Below are 19,044 nucleotides of genomic sequence, written 5' to 3' on the forward strand. Positions count from 1 at the left end.
ATAGGCTGGCGATGCCATACCTAAAGCCAGGCTCACCAGGCGTTAGGCTAGCGACGCTAGGCTCCCCAGACGTTAGGCTGGCGATGCCAGGCTTAAAGTCAGGCTGCCCAAGCGTTAGGCTGGCGATGCCAAGCCTAAATCCAGGCTCCCAGGCGTTAGGCTGGCGATGCCAGGCCTAAAGCCGGGTTCACCTGATGAGGCAGCTACAGTAAACCCCAACCTTAGTGCAACTGGAGAGATTTTGGCCTATGTAGATGGTGTTCCGGTGTATGCATCAGAGAACAAACTTGATGGAGATGTTGATGTGAAGATTAGGGATGATATAATGGGTTCAGACCAAATTTCAGGCAATAGGAATGGTGGTGATCTCACTAGAACAGTGCTTTCAGAGCAGACTGCTACAGTAACGCCTGGGCTAGGCAGTGTCTATGAGCTACAATTCAAGGAGTATGAACAGGCTGATGAGCGGGCAATTGTTCCAAGAGCATCTGGGAAAATAGAGGAAGTGCCTATGGAATCTGGCACTGATCAAATTACGCATCTACATCTTAATGTTCCACTTAAGACTCATCTACAACATTTACATGATTTAGTTACACACAATGTGACACCAATTGATGAAGACATATTGAGACAAAATCCAATGGAGGATAAAGGAGATGATGAATCAACTGCAGAAAACTTCAAACAAGTGGCTAGAGAAGGGGATTTATCACCCACAACTATTGCTAAAAGAGGTAAAAAAAATTAAGAAGAATAAGAGTAAAGATCCACCACAACCTTCAAGAATAATGCCCAGGAGGGCAGCTTCTCTATCTAAATGATGATGATCAAAACATTAATATGGAACATAAGGTCTGTGAATACACAACAGGACTTTCCTAGGGTGATCAACATGAATAGGGAGCATAATTGTTGTGTAGTTGCATTGATGGAGCCTTTTTAAAAGAAGGGACTCATTGATAGATATAAAAGGAGGTTGAATATGGAGACTGCTTATGCAAATATTAATGGGCAAATATGGTTGTTCTTCGATGTAGTAGTGGAATGGGAATTAGTGGAGGATACTGAGCAACAGGTGACTGTGAGAGTGTTTCACCATGACCTGGGGCAGCACATGATGATGACATTTGTTTATGCAAAATGTTCAGCAATGAAGATGTTGGATTTGTGGGATCACTTATATTACTTAGCAAGTGATATGGAATTACCATGGTTGGTAGGAGGGGATTTCAACGTGATATTGCATGAAGATGAGAAAATAGGGGGACTTCTAGTACACCCTCATGAATATGAGGATTTTGCATTTTGTGTAAACTCTTGTGGTTTGTTTGAGCAAGGGTACAAAGGAAGTCCATTCACATGGTGGAATGGGAGATCCAATGCTGAGTGTATATTCAAGAGATTGGATAAGATTTTTGTGAATTTTCCATTTCAGAACATGTTGCCAACTATTGAAGTTGAGCATCTAATCAGAACTGGATCAGATCATGCACCATTGCTAATGACATATGGGGTGCAGATAACCAATTTTGTCAAGCCTTTTAGATTCTTGAACTTTTGGACTACGCATGCTACATTTATGGATGTGGTGAGGCAGAATTGGGAAGCTGATTTCATAGGGGATCCATTTTTGATGTTCAAGCAGAATATCAAGAGGGTGAAGGCAGCACTCTCAAAATGGAGTAGGGAAACATTTGGTGATATCTTCAAGCAATTGGCTATTTTGGAGGACATTGTTAGGGTGAAGGAGATATTGTTTGAATAAGAGCCTACAATTGAGAATAGGATTGTGCTTCAAAAGGCTCAATCTGAATTGAAGAAATACTTGAGTATTGAGGAGCAGTATTGGAAGCAAAAAGCTGGGATGACTTGGTTTGCTAAAGGAGATAGGAATACAAGTTTCTTTCACAATCATGTCAATGGCAAAAGAAAGAAATTGCAACTGAAGAGGATCAAAAGTGGTAGTGGGGTATGGATTGAAGACTAGGAGCAATTGGCTACAGCTGCAGTTGACTTCTATCAAAAACAGTTCACAAATGAAGGTGATGCTTATGAATTTTCCTTGCTCAATAATGTACCTTCAATGGTCACTATGGATCAGAATTTGGAACTTAGTAGATTGCTAAAAATTGAAGAAGTAAAGGCATCGGTTTTTGAGCTTAGTGGGGAGAGTGCTAGTGGTCCTGATGGATTCACTGACATGTTTTATCAAACATGCTGGGATGTTATTGGTACTGATAAACACAACACGGTGCTACACTTCTATGGAAGAGCTGCATTGCCTAAATCCATCACTCACACCAATCTAGTGTTGCTGCCCAAGAAACCTAGAGTTAAGACCTTCTCTGACTTAAGACCTATTAGTTTGAGAAACTTCATTAACAAGGTCTTGTCTAGGGTGTTATATGATAGATTGGAGAGTTTTTTTCCATCTCTAATAACTCCTAATCAATCTGGATTTGTAAAGGGTAGGAGTATATTTGAGAAAATCTTATTGGCTCAAGAAATTATCACTGACATAAGGTTAAGGGGAAAGCCAGCTAATGTGGTGATCAAGCTTGATATGGCTAAGGCCTATGATAGGGTTTCATGTAAGTACTTATTGCATGTTCTGAGGAAGATGGGATTTTCTGAATACTTCATCAACATGGTGTGGAACTTGATGTCAAATAACTGGTATTCAGTATTGGTGAATGGGCAGTCCTCGGGGTTCTTTAAGTCGATAAGGGGTGTGAAACAAGGGGATCCCCTATCTCCAGCATTGTTCATTCTGTCAGCTGAGGTACTTTCCAGGTTTTTGAATAAGCTCTTTGAAGACAAGTCATTTGTGGGATTTGGAATGCCTAAGTTGTCTGATCCTTTAAACCACTTGGCATATGCTGATGATATGATAATTTTTGCATCTGCTCATCCTCCCTCTTTGAGCAAGATTATGGTAGTGTTGGGGAACTATGAGAAGATATCAGGTGAGATGATCAACAAAGATAAGAGTTCATACTACATGTTTTCAAAGGTTTCTAATGGATTGTTTCAGGCAGTTGGAGCTATTACAGGATTTGCAAGAGGTAAATTCCACTTCACATATCTAGGGTGTCCTATTTTTTACACTAGAAGGAGGAAGGACTATTATGAGGATCTTATCAAAAAGGTGAAGGTTAAATTGCATTCATGGAAAGGAAAGTTGCTGTCATTTGGAGAAAAGGCAACACTCATCTCTAGTGTGTTGCAAAGTATGCCAGTTCACATGTTATCAGTCCTTGATCCACCAAACAACATCCTGGGGCATCTACATAAGACTTTTGCTAGGTTCTTTTGGAGCATAAAGGAAGAAGGGAGAAGCAGACACTGGGCTTCATGGCAAAATCTTTGCCTTCCTAGAGAGGAAGGGGGCCTAGGTTTTAGGTCCTTACATGATGTCTCAAGGGCACTATTTGCTAAACTATGGTGGAGGTTTAGGACCACAAAATTTTTGTGGTCTAATTTCATGTGCAATAAGTATTGCAAGAAGGAGCTACCAATAGTGGTGCATTTTAGGGGAGGGTCTCATGTTTGGAGACAAATGCTGAATGCTAGGGAAGAAGTAGAACATGAGATCGTATGGGAATTGAAGAGTGGAACAACTAATATTTGGCATGAAAATTGGACTGGATTGGATGCACTTTATCACGTATTACCTGAAGACTTTCCAATCAATGAAGATCTTCAAAAGGTGGCAGAACTGCGGCAAGGGGAAGCATGGGATGATCAACTGCTAGATCAAACTTTCAATGAGGAAATTGCAGAACATATAAAGCTAAATGTGCATTATGAAGGCAGTGAGGGATATTGGGATAGGACATATTGGATGCCAACTCCTTCAGGCAAGTTCAGTGTTAGCAGTGCTTGGAAAATATTAAGGCATAGGGCTGATCCTAATAAGGAATTCAAGTTAATATGGATTAAAGGTTTGCCATTCAAGATATCCTTCTTCTTGTGGAGATTGTGGAGGCAGAAAATAGCCACCGATGACACGTGGAGGAGGCAAGGGCAAATGGTGATGTCTAGGTGTTGGTGTTGTCAGCATCCCCAAGAGGAATCCATTGAGCATATATTTGTCACAAGTCCTACTGCCTCTAAGGTATGGAACTTGTTCATGGGGGTTGCTGGAATTTTTGTGCAATTGTTTTAATTGAAGCAGATTATAAGGCATTGGTGGTATGCTCAGTGTTGTCCAAAATTAAAGCCACTATTTCAAGCAGTACCAACTATCATCACTTGGGAGCTTTGGAAGAGAAGAAATGCAGGTAAACATGGTGGTTCAATGTCCACAAATAGGGTGATTCATGAGATAAATAGGGCATTGCATCAACTGGCAAGGGTGAGGTAAGCTTGGATCCCTAATATTCCATTGTTATGGCCAGACATGATTCAATACTTTGAAGGATATAAACCTATATTGATCATTACAAGAGTAACATGGCAGCTTCCTTTTCATGGTTGGCACAAATGTAATACTGATGGAGCTTCAAAGGGAAATCTTGGACATAGCTCCCTAGGATTTTGTGTGATGGATGATGAAAGTGGTGTGGTGTATGCTAGGGAAATATACCTGGGAGTGACAACTAATGTGATAGCTGAAGCTAAGGCTATTTTTCAAGGGTTGGAATACTGTGTGGAGCATGATCTTCACCCTCTCATATTGGAGACTGATTCATTGGTGATGAATAAGGCGATAGAAGGGGAATGGGATCCCCCTTAGGTAATTGCACAGGATGTGAAGAAAATTATAGGGATGAAGGACAACTTCAATGTGATCTTTCAACATGTGTTAAGAGAAGGCAACTCAGTGGAAGATTTTATAGCTAACATTGTCTTCTCTTTTACAGGTACATCTGAGTTTCATTCATTCTCTGAACTGCCTAGTGCAGGGAAGAGGTTGATCAATCTAGACAAATCTCAATCACCTAACCTTAGGGTTAGGATAGCAAAGAGAAGAACCCCTGACTGATGGCTTCACAGGATTGGACTCTGCACAAACATGCATGTTTCTTTGTCTCATTCAGTATGCTATTAAGGTACTTTCCAATGGTATTAGCATAGTCCCATGCTCATTCTGGATGTGCTTTGATAGTGTACAGAAAAAATGCGATAAGAAGGTGTGGGATGGTACAATTTATCCTACTTCTGATATGTCCAAATGCTAAGGAAAATGTTGAACCCATCATATGGTATTTTTGGAGATTGTTGAATCATTTCTCAGTGGTATTAACATGCTTTAATGTTCAATCTGAGGATGGTTTAGCAATGTTTAGAATGATGTCTACATTAAAGGTTCTAGTAGGGAAGGATCTGAGCTTACAAGATCGCAAAAAGGCACAATTTCAAAGCCTGGCCTTTGCCTTGCAAAGCCTGCTTAAAGCCAGCTCATTCCTGGCTTTTGCCTTGCAAAGCCTGCCTAAAGCCAGCTCAAGCCTGGCCTTTGCCCTGCAAATCCTGCCTAAAGCCAGCTCAAGCCTGGCTTTTGCCTTGCAAAGCCTGTCTAAAGCCAGGCTCCTCTTCTACACATTAATTTTAATGAGTGAGCACATGATTAATACTTGGACAAAATCAGTCCACTGCATATGGAGATCATATAGTAGCTACACTTGGAAGACTATGCTGGCTTCAACTCTGTGGTGGAGATGTTTGAAATTCATTTTAGCCTATGGTCAGTATACCCTGGCGCCTGGTGAGAGCTTGATAGGTGCTGCTTGGTATTTTTCAATGACAATTGGATTCACATACACTAATAGGAGAAGGAAGCATTCAACTTATCATGTTGTAATAGCTAATTCATTAGATTTTAGTTTTTCTATCTTTTTAATAGCTAGTAGCTTCATGCAACTTCTATTTTGGTTTGGACATCTTGTAAGCTTTGGACCCATTTTGGGATTTTATTTATATATTAACCACTAGGCAATGGCTGCCGAGTGGTATAGTTGCTTAAAATAAAAGCAATAAATTGGAGTAATATAGAGAAGGTCGCATCATAGAAGCATAGCCAAAAAGGGCAGCTACCTTGATTTGAGATATTTTTGAGTATAATCATCTAATACGATAGATCTGGCTCAGCTAATCCAAATTTACTATGCATAGGATCTATTTGTAGGAAATAAGAGCAAAAAATGTTAAAAATAAGACTGCAATAATATTGTCAGCAGAAATACACGAATGGGCTTAAGTCGTTCTAGACACTGTTCTGAGAAATTATTTTAGCAACGTAAAATGTTTCTCGAGGAATTAATTAAGCCTACCTCTAAGTTTAGAGGATACATGAATCAGCAAAATATTATACAAAACCCGCTCTGGAGTGTGAGTAGCGGGAGTATGGGCTCCTCCCCTAGCCTGAGAGACGACTGGTGCCATAGGGAACACGCCGGTCTGGGCCACACTCTCCATAATACCAACCAGTCGGACTAGGGCATCCTGAAGTACCGAGATAGCAATAAACCCTCTGGGACTTGAGCTGGTCCAACCGGCATAATCTAAACAGGGATCTTCTCATCCTCTTCGATTTGAGGCTCTGCCATAGTTGTTGTTGCACGTGCTCTAGGCTGAGCTCTGGCTCTACCTCGGCCCCGGCCTCTACCCCTGGTAGTGACTGCAACCTGGGGCTCCGACTCCTGATCAGCTACTGATGCGGTACGTATCCTTACTATCTATGAGAGAATACAAATAGAATAATTCAGACTCAATGATAAAATAAAGTCGCACGATAGAGAAAGAAAGAAGGTGAAATTTCCTAAAGCTTTATAGCCTCTAGAAGATAAGTATAGACGTCTCTGTACCGATCCTCAAGACTCTACGAAGCTTGCTTATGACTCGTGAGACCTAAGCAACCTAGTGCTCTTATACCAACTTGTCACGGCCCAAAGTCCCAACTAAACCGGGTCGTGATGGCGCCTAACATCGCTTGCTAGACAAGACAACACAACAAGATAATACAGAAAGAAAAGCAATAAATATATGATAATTGATCCATAACATAATGTAAACCATCCCAAGATTTGGTATCACGAGCACATGAGCGTCTAGATCCAGCTAAATAGAAGGTTCTGAAGGAAATATAACACTGTCCAAAATAACATGGAAACAATATAGAAAAAAATAGGAAAATGACCCTAGGGCCTACGAATGGGGTGCAACTCAACCTCCAATCACTATCTGGTATCCGCTAAGTGCCTCTTAGGACATCGCTTGTACCACCATCAAAATCTTCATAAGAAGTGTAGAAGTGTAGTATGAGTATAACCGACCCAATGTACTCAGTAAGTGTCGAGCCTAACCCCGACGAGGTAGTAACGGGTATACTTGGGCCCGAGGCCGCAGTTGTGCATATATATATATATATATATATATATATATATATATATATATATATATATATATATATATATATATATATATATATATATATATACTTGTGCATATATTCATATAACCATGCAAAAAACAAATAGAGCATCAAAAGTAACAATAGGGTAGGGACATATAGAAAAGGGGAAACCAGTGGAAACAAAAAGTATGAATCACTAAGAAAACCTCTTCCAAAATAAATACCGAAACCATCAACTCAAGTTCACAACTCAAATATCAAATCAAGCAAAGTCAACAAATTGCACGGCATCACCCTTCGTGCTTTTACTCTCATACTCACCATATATCATAAATGCAAGTGCACGACATCACCCTTCGTACTTTTACTCTCATCCTCACCATGTAGTATAATTAAAGCATGTGCACGGTATCACCTTTCATGTTGTTACTCTCATCCTCATATGATAATGATAATATAGCAAGCAAGTGCACGATATCACCCTTTGTGCTTTAATATGACATCAATATGCAAACAAGGTACGACAACACCCTTCGTACTTTTCACTCTTCCTCACCAAGAATTCACAATAACACAATACCAAGTAAGGTGGGAAGCAATTCAACTTCAATAATAAAATTGAAATCCGCTCGTCATATGAGAATTTTTCACAATTAGGGTCAACAACCAATCACAAGTTTCACATTCTCAACACCCAATATATTAACAATTCAATATAATAAATAACTTGAAAGCAACTAGTCAAGGAGTGAGCAATCCATCTAAGGCATGGAAGGCATAGTAAAGGAAATAATATGGTATAATTAAAATAATTATTTCACCCATATGCTTATCTCAATGGCCAACACATATGCACTCGTCACCTCGTATATACGCCCCTCCCCCTCCCCCCTCCAACGCATAATTCACATAGAAAATAGGCTGGATTCTACCTTAATTCCCTCATATCAAGGTAACCCACGATACTTACCTCTTTCCGCAATAAAATCACAACCAGCAATGGCTTTTCTTTTGGAACAAGCATCCAAGCCAACCAAATCTAGCCAATTATCGATCAAACAATCCAAAATAAGCTTTAGAAACTACCCATGAATGAAAAATGATCAAATTTGATCAATTTTGAAAAACGTCAACAAGAATCAACTCCGAACCTGCTTGGTCGAAATATGAGATTCGGACCAAATACCGATTACCCATTCACCCTCGATCCCAGTTATGTGATTTGTTTCGAAATCCGACCTAAATTTGAGGTCTAAATCTCAATTTCACAAAATACTTAAATCGTACCCCAAATCCCCAATTTCTACCTTGAAATTCATGGATTTGATGATGAAATTCATGGGAAAGTAGTTAAAATTGATTGAAAGCTAGTTATAATTGCTTACCAATGAATTTGGGAAGAAGATCTTCTTCAAAAATTGCCTTTAGAGTATTTAGGGTTGAAAATGGTGTAAAATTAGCTAAGTCCCGACTTTTTCATCTTTTACCCAGTCGCAGACGTTGCAATTGCGAAACACTGATCGCAAATGCGATTAGTGCATCGGACCCACAGAAGTCGCAAGTGCGACATATCACTCGCAAATGCGAGCAATGCTTCGCAAATGCGAAATTGTTCTCACTATGTACTCTGTTGCAAATACGGTTCTGAGATTGCAAATGCGATCCTAGCTACGTTCGCAAAAGCGAACTTTACTTCGCAAATGCGAAGTGCCAGCCCCCAACCCATGATCGCATTTGCGAGCCTGACATCGCAAATGCGTGGCTCGTAATTGCGATTAGGATCTCGTAAATGCGAGACATGCAACTTTGCATCAGCAACTACTGAGCACCAACAATTCCCAATCAATCCGCAGTGCATCCAAAACTCACCCGAGCCCCTCGGGCTCCAAACCGAACATGAACACAAGTGTAATAATATCATACAAACTCGCTCGTTAACTCAAACCATCAAAATAACATCAAATAACAAGAATCGATCATCAAAACTCAAGATTTCAACTTAAAACTCATTTTTCACATTCTTTCACATAATGCACTGAAACGCGTTCGGGTCACCCGGGACCCTAACCAAACATGCGTCTGTGTCCAAAAACATCATAAGAAACTACCGAAATCGTCAAAACACCGATTCGAGGTCGTTTACCAAAAACGTTGACCGTGGTCTACTCAACAACAACAACAAGAACAACTTAGTAAAATCCCACAGGTGGTCAACTCAAACCTCATTTTAAGTCAAAAAATACTTTTTCTTTAAATTTCACATAAAAACTTTTCGAAAACGACACGGACCACACACACAAGTCATATAACATCAAATGAAGTTATGAGAGGTCTCGGAACACAGAAATTAAGGCTAGTACTCAAAACGACTTATCGATTCTTCATAGATTCATGTATATTTTCTTGATTAAAGTAATGCCATTTGATATTTTATAAAGATTATTAAGTTTCACCATTCTATACTTAGGTCGAATTTTTAATTAGATTGTTTATGTCTCACAATATATAACGGTGAAATTCTTTACACTAAAGGGATCTTATCTTCCCCAACACACTCCTTAGTGGTATCACTTAAGCACTACTAAAAATCAGTTGCTTGCTGACACAACAGTACCACAGGACTTTTCCGGTCATGCACTTAAACAAGAAATAATGTCGAACAAAACCAAGTAAAGCTGCTGTATATATTAGTAATTAACAAAATACACTTGCCATATCCTTTTCTCGCTCGGGTTATATATTTAACAAAGTTGCAGAATTAAAGATGGAAGAGCGTCGAACTAGCACTCTGACCCGTATAGAGTACACAGAAAACACATTAACGGTAAAATGTAAGACAACGTAGAACATTGCATAATACATATTGTTTCATTGTTATCAAACATTAGAGTAGTACATATATACTACACAGAATCGATGGCCATAATGGTGCTTAAATTCATAGGTGTGATGTACTTGTCCGAACCAGAATAAATTGTTTTAACAATGATCTTATTCGCCTTTTCCGATGGATGGAAAGGATCCCAAAACGCATATTCTTCTCTGTTGGGGCATAAATTTGATGCAGCTGTGCATAGTCCAATTCCATTGAAAGGACCTTGTCCACAACATGCTATCTTTGATGTAACAAAACCTGTTCAACATATTATATAATTTTTCCGTATAAACTTTGTTGATTAGTTAATTTAATTTGCTTAAAAGATTATCGTAATTTGTTTTGGTTTACATGAAGGATAATCATTAAAATGTTTAATTTCTATATAGACTGACAATATATATTTTATTTTATTTTATTTTATATTGGCATTGCATTTTAATCTCTTGTGACATTTTTGTTTTTTTTTAAAATGTCTTGTGACATGTTAGTTACGATTTTTATCTAGTTAGTAATAATTATCATAAAGATCTAAGTGTAACTACTTGTTGATAGTTTGTAAGCATACCGAAGGCTTTGGGATTGTTGATGAAGTCGTTCTGCATTTCCATGGCATTAACAGCAACAAAGATATCAGAGCCAAGTTCTTGATTGAGACGTTTAATCATTTGGACAAGGAGTGGATTGAAAGCTGCTGCGGCTTGCTGAGGTTCCTTTGCACAATCCCCATTTGAGCTCCTCATTGCTAGCTCAGCTGGGACACAACCCAATGGTCCAGTTCCTGTCACTAGCACTCTTCGAGCTCCCAGATCATCTAGTTTCTGCACATAATTATTCAATGGTTCTAGTTGCTCAACAATTTCTACTTCATTATCAAGAAGAAGAAAGAAAAAAAAAGCCCATTTTCCTCTCCCCTTTTTGGATTAGAGAACGAGTTCAAAATGACTATATATGTCTAATGGTGGATATTTTGAGTTTAAGTTTTGTGCATAGATAATTTACATCTCAAGTAAGGTTATCCGCATATAAGTTATATACACCAAGGTAAAGAATTTTTTATACTATCAAGTTATTCAAAGGAAATCTGCAGGTACACCTCTTAAGATGTGAAAATTATAGTTGTGAAAATAAGATTTGCTACAACATAAATGTAATATATTATCGTAAAAAATCTTTACATTGATAGTGTATATTACTTAAACTCATATACAATAATAATTAATTTGGTAACTGTTTATAACCAACATGATCTAATAACATGAAAAATAGAGTAATAATAGTTTATATAATTTGAACTCTCAAATTTTTAGGTAAAAAAAATAGGAAAGAACTCTAGTTCATTACTCAATCTTTTACGTTACAAAAGAGTAAAAGACAGATCCTTGGTAAAAAGCTGAAATGGAAGGTAGTCAAAATTGACTTAAACTTACGAAAACAATTAAGTCAAAAGTTGCCCAATAATTGCCATTTGGCACTGGTTCTCTTATAGTAATTAATTCATTACCTTCAAGATCTTGCGGTACTCTGTGACAAGGTAACGAGAGTAATCCTGAATGTTGTATTGAATACGTCTGGCGGAAACTGGTGTGAGGAAGTAGTTGTTGACATAGTCATTGCCACCCAAAGTGATGAGGATAAGCGCATTATTTACTAGCCTCTGAGTTTGTTCTGCTCCTATTAGAGCACTCACCCGCTGCTGGTACTCTTGAAACAACTCTAGTTGCCTCGGCATTCTTATTATATTTGCCTATTATATATATAAGCAAACCCCAATTAGAGTTACTTTAACCAAATTAAGAGCAAATACAAATTAACTAAACACGTTAATTAACTAGGTTCAATGGTTTGCAAGATTTAAAAATGTGTGTCAACCATATTAAAATTGGAAGCTGATAATTTTGGGGAGTGGTCTCTCTCATGTTGCCTCTTCAACATCAAACTTCACGGGAAAAAAAGGGTTGGAAAACACTCCATTAATTACAGGAAGAAATATCTATCTTGATCAGTCTTTAAAGAATTTAACTTTTATATAAAATATTCTTTACATAATTAGATCATCTAAAGATAACTATAATAAAATAAAGCAGACAACTGATTATAACATTTTGCTTTGGCCGTGTACATTAGTTAAATTTGCTTTTATAACCGTATAACCACTTTCCCGTTTATTGATCCCAAGGCTCCCCTTAACTTACGATAGAGAGTGTCAATTCTGCTATGCTCTTAATGAGTTTTCCCTCAAAAGCCAAAAAGGACTTGAAAAATAACATTCAGAATATTTGGACTTACAAACTGAATCCCAGTATCATTAAGAATTCCGATTCCAGCTGAAGCAAAATTTGCTCCCACCAGCAACTTATCTCCTGTAAGCGCAGGGTCCAAGTACGGCAATGTTGGCTCAGCACCAAGCTGTTGGCCTATCCATTCACATTTCCATAATAAAAAAAAAATAGTAAAAGATTTAGAGCCCGTCTGGAAAACTGATAGTAAGTAACTTATAAGTTTTTTAAGTGTTGAAAAGTGAATTACGTGTTTGTATCAAGAGCTGAAATTAATAATAAACAGTTGATATATTTTGGCAAAAAAATACTGATCTGACCAAAATATCCTTAAATTTTTAACAATAATTATAAATCTAAAAGTATTTTTATATAAAAAAAAGAAGAAGGATATGGAGTGAAGTGGAAGTTCAGGTTTTGCTTCTGAAAAGGTATATTAAGAATAAAAAAAATATTAAGAATAAATAGTAAAAAATTTGGTGAAACCAAAAATGCTTATAAGTTAAAAAATCATAAATTGGGTTGACCAACTTATGGGTTAATTTGATTGTTTTTAGTTTATTAACACTTGACGTATAAGCATTATGTGTTTATCAAACTCGTAAATAAGCCAAAATATGCTTATAAACCAGTTTGACCAGGTTATAAGTTTAGCAGTTACTTTCACACAAAGACAAATTAAAGAAAGAAATGAAGTCTGACACTCACTTATAAGATCAGGAATGTTCAAGCCATTGGAAAAGCGGCCAGTAGGACGGTGAGTGGGATAATCAACGCCATAAGGTGGAGAATCAGCTCGTGCAGAAGTTGCCAAATAGTTATTGTTGCCATTGTCAACAAGAGAGTCACCAAACACAAAGAAAGCACGAGCAGCACCCTCAGTGTATGTTACAAAAGTTGCAGTACTAACCATGGCTAAGAAAATAGCCAAGGTGGTAGCAAAACCTAAATTAGCCATTGGGAACTACTACTTGAAAGTGTATGTGTGTGTATGTGTGTTTGGGAAATGCTTAATGCAAATGAATGAAGTACTGAGGCATTTATTTATACAGGTGGTATTGGATTGTTTTTCCCGTTGTTGGTTGAAGCATAATAAATAGGTAGCTTTCCAAAAGCATGAGAGTGAGTAAACTCTGGGGCTAACTGGGCAAAAGAACAAGCTTTAACAACTGCTTTTACGACCTTCTTTGGAGTAATTACTTCATGTCTAGTCTGTACCATGCCATTGACAATTGAGCATATAGCTAGCTACAAGTACTATAGTACTAGCAAACTCTAAGGGGTCGTTTGGTTTGAATACGGCTTATACTGGAATAAGTTATGCTGAAATAAGTTATGCTGGGATCAGTTATTCTGGTATTGCTTTTTATCCACTGTTTGATATGTTGTATTAAAAATGACAATTGCATAATTTGTAAAAAGAAGGTATAAGTTATCCCGGCACTAGGGGTGGCAAAATGGTTAAAAGAAAATAGTTAACCACCCATATTATCCACTAAAAAATGGGTTGGATAATGAACTTTTTAAAAACGGGTCAAATATGGATAAGAACCATATTATCTATTTAGAAAATGGATAACCAATGGGTCTAACTTTTACATTTGTAAAGCCTCAAATTGGGGGTTCCTCAAGTTAGGGAGACTAAGAATTATCCCAAAAGTGATCATATGCAAGAAGTCATAGATAATATGGCTACCAATATTATCCGCCGGTTAACTCATTTTTTATCCGTATTAAATATGGGTCGGGTCGGATAATTTATCCGTTTTTTCATTACCCGTTTTCGACCCGAACTATATCCGACCCGACCCGCATGTTTGCCACTCCTACCCGGCACTAATTACCCTACCCTCTACAAGGTATAAGTTATCCCGATACTAATTTAATCCCGAGATAACTTATATCAAATTTGTTAACCAAATAAAGTATTAAGGTGATATTAAATTTTTATACCAGCACTATACCTTCTTATACCTCGTACTAAACGAACCCTAAAAATTTAAAGTCCACCTTGCATGTAATTATGGGTTGTTTGATTGAGGGATAACGCTGTTTAATCCTAGTATAAATTCAGTATACCTTTTATATTGTTCGGTTCCCAACGTAGAAGTCCGCGTTACTAATATAATTTCGTACACTTAACACATCGTTTGGTGTCCGGTGATTATTATTGAGCTCCACATAAATTATGTGGAGTGTAATACAGGAAACCAAACATCATATCACTAATATATACTTGTATAATTTTATACGAATAGTTGTATGAATATGTGGATAAGAGTATCTAAAGACAAAAAAGCTTTTAAAGTAACCAATCTCCACATAACAATCCATGCATTATTATTCACTATGTAAAATATCCACACCATATTACTATATTACATTTTCCACATTAATATCATTTGTCGTATATATGGGTAAAAACCGAGCTCATGATACACTCCGGTCTCCAATAGGGTAAAATGAGCTCGAGATATGATTGCGAAGGATCAGAATCGAAACAAATGTCTCATCGAATCAGAATCCGGGGGCACGTTGCCTGCCCTCGAGAATACCGGGGTCATGATTCGAGATGGCTGTAACATCTGCGACCGATCGGATATCACGGCGTGGATCTCGACACGTATCGATGAAGAACCGACAATCAGTTAAACATAAGATTTTTACCTTTTATAGAGTTTACTTAGAGTAGGATTCCCCTACTATATAAAGGGGGTCTGATAATTTATTAGACGGACGGTAACACACATTCCAAAGCAATATACTACTATTTTTACTGTTATTGTAAGCCTTTTCTCTGGTTCATTAATATTGTCCACTTTGAGCCCGGATCGAGGGTGAATGTTTCAATAAGGCTGGAATCATCCTCCCCGCGTGATTTGAATTTACTGTATCTTTACTTGTATATTCTAACTCAATATATCATTTTGTATCAAATTAATCCGCATATCCTTAAAACCACTTACAAATTTAATTATTATTCAATTTTGAGGGTAAACAATTTGGCGCCCACCGTCGGGCTAAGGATAATAGTGGCAATTTGATATAAATTACTATAACATACTCTACTTCACACTTATTCTTTGAAGTGTCTTTGATTTCAGGTCAAAGTTTAAAATGTTGAACTCCCAATCTTCCCCTCTAAACACGGATGATGAGTCTTGCCACCATGGCGAGAACAACAATATGGTGCCCGGTAACGAGGTGCCCCTTGCTGATCCCAACGGAATTCCGGCTGCGAACCCGATTGATGCCAACTCACATGTGGCCATTAACACGAATTTGACTACCGATCCTGAGAACAATATTCGCGGCGGAGTCCGATCGGTAACCCAAAATACTCGTGACGGTGAAGGAGATGGGATCAACTTACGGGTGATCCTCGAAATGATGCAGGCTCAGCAGGCAGCGATAGCCTAACTGCAGAACCAAAGCCACGCTCCCAGTAGAGTTGAGCCCATATCATCCCGAGAAAATACTCGCAGAAATGAACCAACCACGGATAGGCCAAATGAAGCTGAACCCGGGACCAACCCTGAGATAATAAATATTCTCGAGGAATTGACAAAACGGGTAGAAACAGGAGAGAAAAAAGTCGAAGCCAACGACAAGAAGGTGGAGACCTACAACTCCAGGGTCGACCAAATTCCCGGAGCATCACTAATACTGAAAGTCCTAGACTCCAAAAAGTTTGTTCAAATACCTTTTCCTCTGAGCGTAGCTCCGAAGCCGATCTCAAAGAAGTTCCGCATGCCCGAAATTCCTAAGTGCAATAGAATAACTTATCCAAATGAACATGTGACCTCGTACACGTGTGCCATCAAGGGGAACGACTTGGAGGATGATGAGATCGAATTTGTCCTGCTGAAAAAGTTCAGAGAGACCTTGTCAAAAGGAGCTATGATATGGTATCACAACTTACTCCCCAATTCTATTAACTTATTTGTTATGCTTGCATATGCTTTTGTAAAAGCGCAAGCCGGAGCCATCAAGATCGAAACTAGGAAGTCGTACCTTTTCAAGGTAAAGCAAAGAGATAACGAGATGCTCAGGGAGTTCGTGTCAAGGTTTCAAATGGAAGGGATAGACCTGCCGCGATGGCAGACGATTCGGTTGTTCAAGCCTTCACCCAAGGACTCAATACTCGAAGGTCATTGGCTTCGCAATAGTTGAAATACAATCTGGTAGAATATCCGGCTGTGACTTGGGCCGACGTGCATAACCGATACCAATCAAAAATTAAGGTCGAAGATGACCAGCTTGGGGCCCCTTCCGGTCTGTTTATCCCGTCCGAGTTAGTGATAAATCTAAAAGAAACATTGATCGTGAACTAAGGTCAAGTAGAGATCGATATCAACCGTACAATGGTGATCGTATGGGTAACGGGTCTGGACAAAACCCTATGTGAAGTGAAAGGAGAAACAATCGAGGTCAAAATAACCGGGGACTCATGAGCAAAAATGGTTTCGACAGGCCCATCGGGCCTAAAGAAGTGTCGAGGTTATCGGAGTACAATTTCAACGTCGATGCTGTTGTTATCATATCTTCCAGTTTCTATTAGCCCACTCTCTACAAAGATGCAAGTGATATGGTGAAAGGATGTGATGAATGCCAACGGGCCGGTGGAATCTCGAAGAAGAATGAAATTTCTCTCACTACCATTTTGGAGATTGATATCTTTAATATGTGGGGTATTGACTTCATGGATCCCTCTGTGAGTTCTTGTGGAAATACCTATATCTTGGTCGCGGTTGATTATGTGTCTAAATGGGTTGATGCCGTTGCTCTACCCAACAATGGAGCGAGAAGTGTGGTGGCATTTTTGAAGAAGAGTATTTTCACAAGATTTGGTACTCCGCGAGCTATCATAAGTGATGGGGGGTCGCATTTTTGCAAAAAGGCTTTTGACATCTTGCTTAGCAAGTATGGTATCACTCATAAAGTTACGACTCCCTATCATCCTCAAGCTAGCGGTCAAGTGGAAGTCTCCAACCAGGAGATAAAGAGTATCTTGTCCAAAACAGTAAATGCTAACCGGACGGATTGGTCAAAGAAGCTTGATGATGTACTATGGGCTAATCAAACTACTTTCAAAAACACCTATCGGGATATCTCCATATCGGTTGGTGTTTGGCAAAGCTTGTCATCTTCCAGTGGAACTCGAGCACAAAGTCATGTGGGCTTTAAAGAAGTTAAATCCTGATTGGGATGCCACCGCTAACTTGCGGGTAGCACAATTGAATGAATTAGATGAGTTTTGGTACCATGCATATGCATGTTCGTCCTTGTACAAAGAGAAAATGAAGTACCTTCATGACAAATACATCTGAAACAAGGAGTTCAAGGTGTGCGATCTTGTATTGTTATTCAACTCACAATTGAAGATGTTTCCCGGAAAGCTGAAATCCAAATGCAGTGGTCCTTTTGAAATTGTGGATGTGATACCTTTTGGTGCATTGGACTTGAAGAACAAAAATGATGAGGTATTCCGAGTTAATGTTTACCGGGTGAAGCATTATTTGGGATAAGGTGATGATGGCCACATGGTGGCAGTGATTCATTTGAAGTTATGGTAATCTGCGTCATGTCGTGACGTTAAATTAGGCGCTTCTTGGGAGGCAACCCATGTTTATTTTCCTTTTCTCTTCTTCTTTTATAGATAGGTGTTATTTTGTGCTAACTGGATTTGAAGTGTATTGCAGGACTGAGTGTGCTTTAAAGGAACTGTGCTCAAAAAAATTGGCTAAGTGTGGAAAAAGTACGGACCGCACAATTTTGAAAAGCTACAGCAGACCGCACAAATTGAGATGAAAAATGCAAACTCTCTGAAGTTTGTTTGTCAGAGAAACAGCCAAAGTGCGGTCGCAGAATGAAATTCGTGGTCCGCACCAAAATCTGCGGACCGTAGATGATCAAAGGCAATTGAACTACCAGGTACCAGAGTGCGGACCGCAGAAGTAATTCTGCGGCCGCACTCAATCTCTTGTCCCTTAAGTTTGGCCCTTTAGTATAAATAGTACTTGTGGGGCTACTGTTCGACTTTCCCCCCCCTCTAAGCTCAAATTCGTAAAAATTGATATTTCTTGCTAAAGTAGTTGTTCTCAAGCCTAACATTTGTGATCATTCATCTGCATTACTTCAAATCTAGTATGCTCAAATCACTTTTAGGATTCTTTAATTTTTTTAGTTTAATTTAAAATTTGTTAGTTATTTTAGGCCATTTATCACTAGAGGTAAATTTTCTGTCTATGTGGGGTTTAAATTGTGTTGGGTCAACTCCTAATTGCTATTTGGGGAATGTGTATCTTGATTATTATGTTTTATTGCTATTACCATGTCGAATTTGGGCAAAAATTGAAACCCTTAGAAAGTCCGCCTGATTTAATTTTGAAATCTGCGGCCGCACAAGAAATTGTGCGGTCAGCAGAAGTGGAGATTAGGGCAGTTGGTGAAGCATGATTTTGCGGACCACAGAAATTCTACTGTGGAGCAGAAATATGTGTGAGGCCGCATATCAGACCAATCTCTGTCTT

The 19,044-nt window shown here is 38.6% G+C and overlaps 2 protein-coding genes across 2 annotated transcripts; one reads left to right on the forward strand and one right to left on the reverse strand.

The window, feature by feature from the left end:
* Positions 1–985: 985 nt before the first annotated feature.
* LOC142173464 (uncharacterized) lies at positions 986–5,399 on the forward strand. Its single transcript, XM_075239061.1, has 9 exons — positions 986–1,312; positions 1,439–1,744; positions 1,805–1,972; positions 2,033–4,120; positions 4,181–4,365; positions 4,453–4,652; positions 4,869–4,957; positions 5,046–5,138; positions 5,295–5,399. The coding sequence occupies exons 1-9, from the start codon at positions 986–988 to the stop codon at positions 5,397–5,399; spliced, it is 3,561 nt and encodes a 1,186-aa protein (XP_075095162.1).
* Positions 5,400–10,175: 4,776 nt separating this feature from the next.
* On the reverse strand, positions 10,176–13,538 carry LOC107784911 (GDSL esterase/lipase At4g28780). The gene is made up of 5 exons (XM_016606109.2): positions 13,220–13,538; positions 12,522–12,649; positions 11,737–11,979; positions 10,801–11,053; positions 10,176–10,490 (listed from the first exon to the last, which is right to left on the reverse strand). The coding sequence occupies exons 1-5, from the start codon at positions 13,467–13,469 to the stop codon at positions 10,261–10,263; spliced, it is 1,104 nt and encodes a 367-aa protein (XP_016461595.1). The 5' UTR covers positions 13,470–13,538; the 3' UTR covers positions 10,176–10,260.
* Between the last annotated feature and the right edge of the window lie 5,506 nt (positions 13,539–19,044).

This window comes from Nicotiana tabacum, chromosome 19 (assembly GCF_000715075.1).
Source record: "Nicotiana tabacum cultivar K326 chromosome 19, ASM71507v2, whole genome shotgun sequence".
Taxonomy (NCBI): domain Eukaryota; kingdom Viridiplantae; phylum Streptophyta; class Magnoliopsida; order Solanales; family Solanaceae; genus Nicotiana; species Nicotiana tabacum.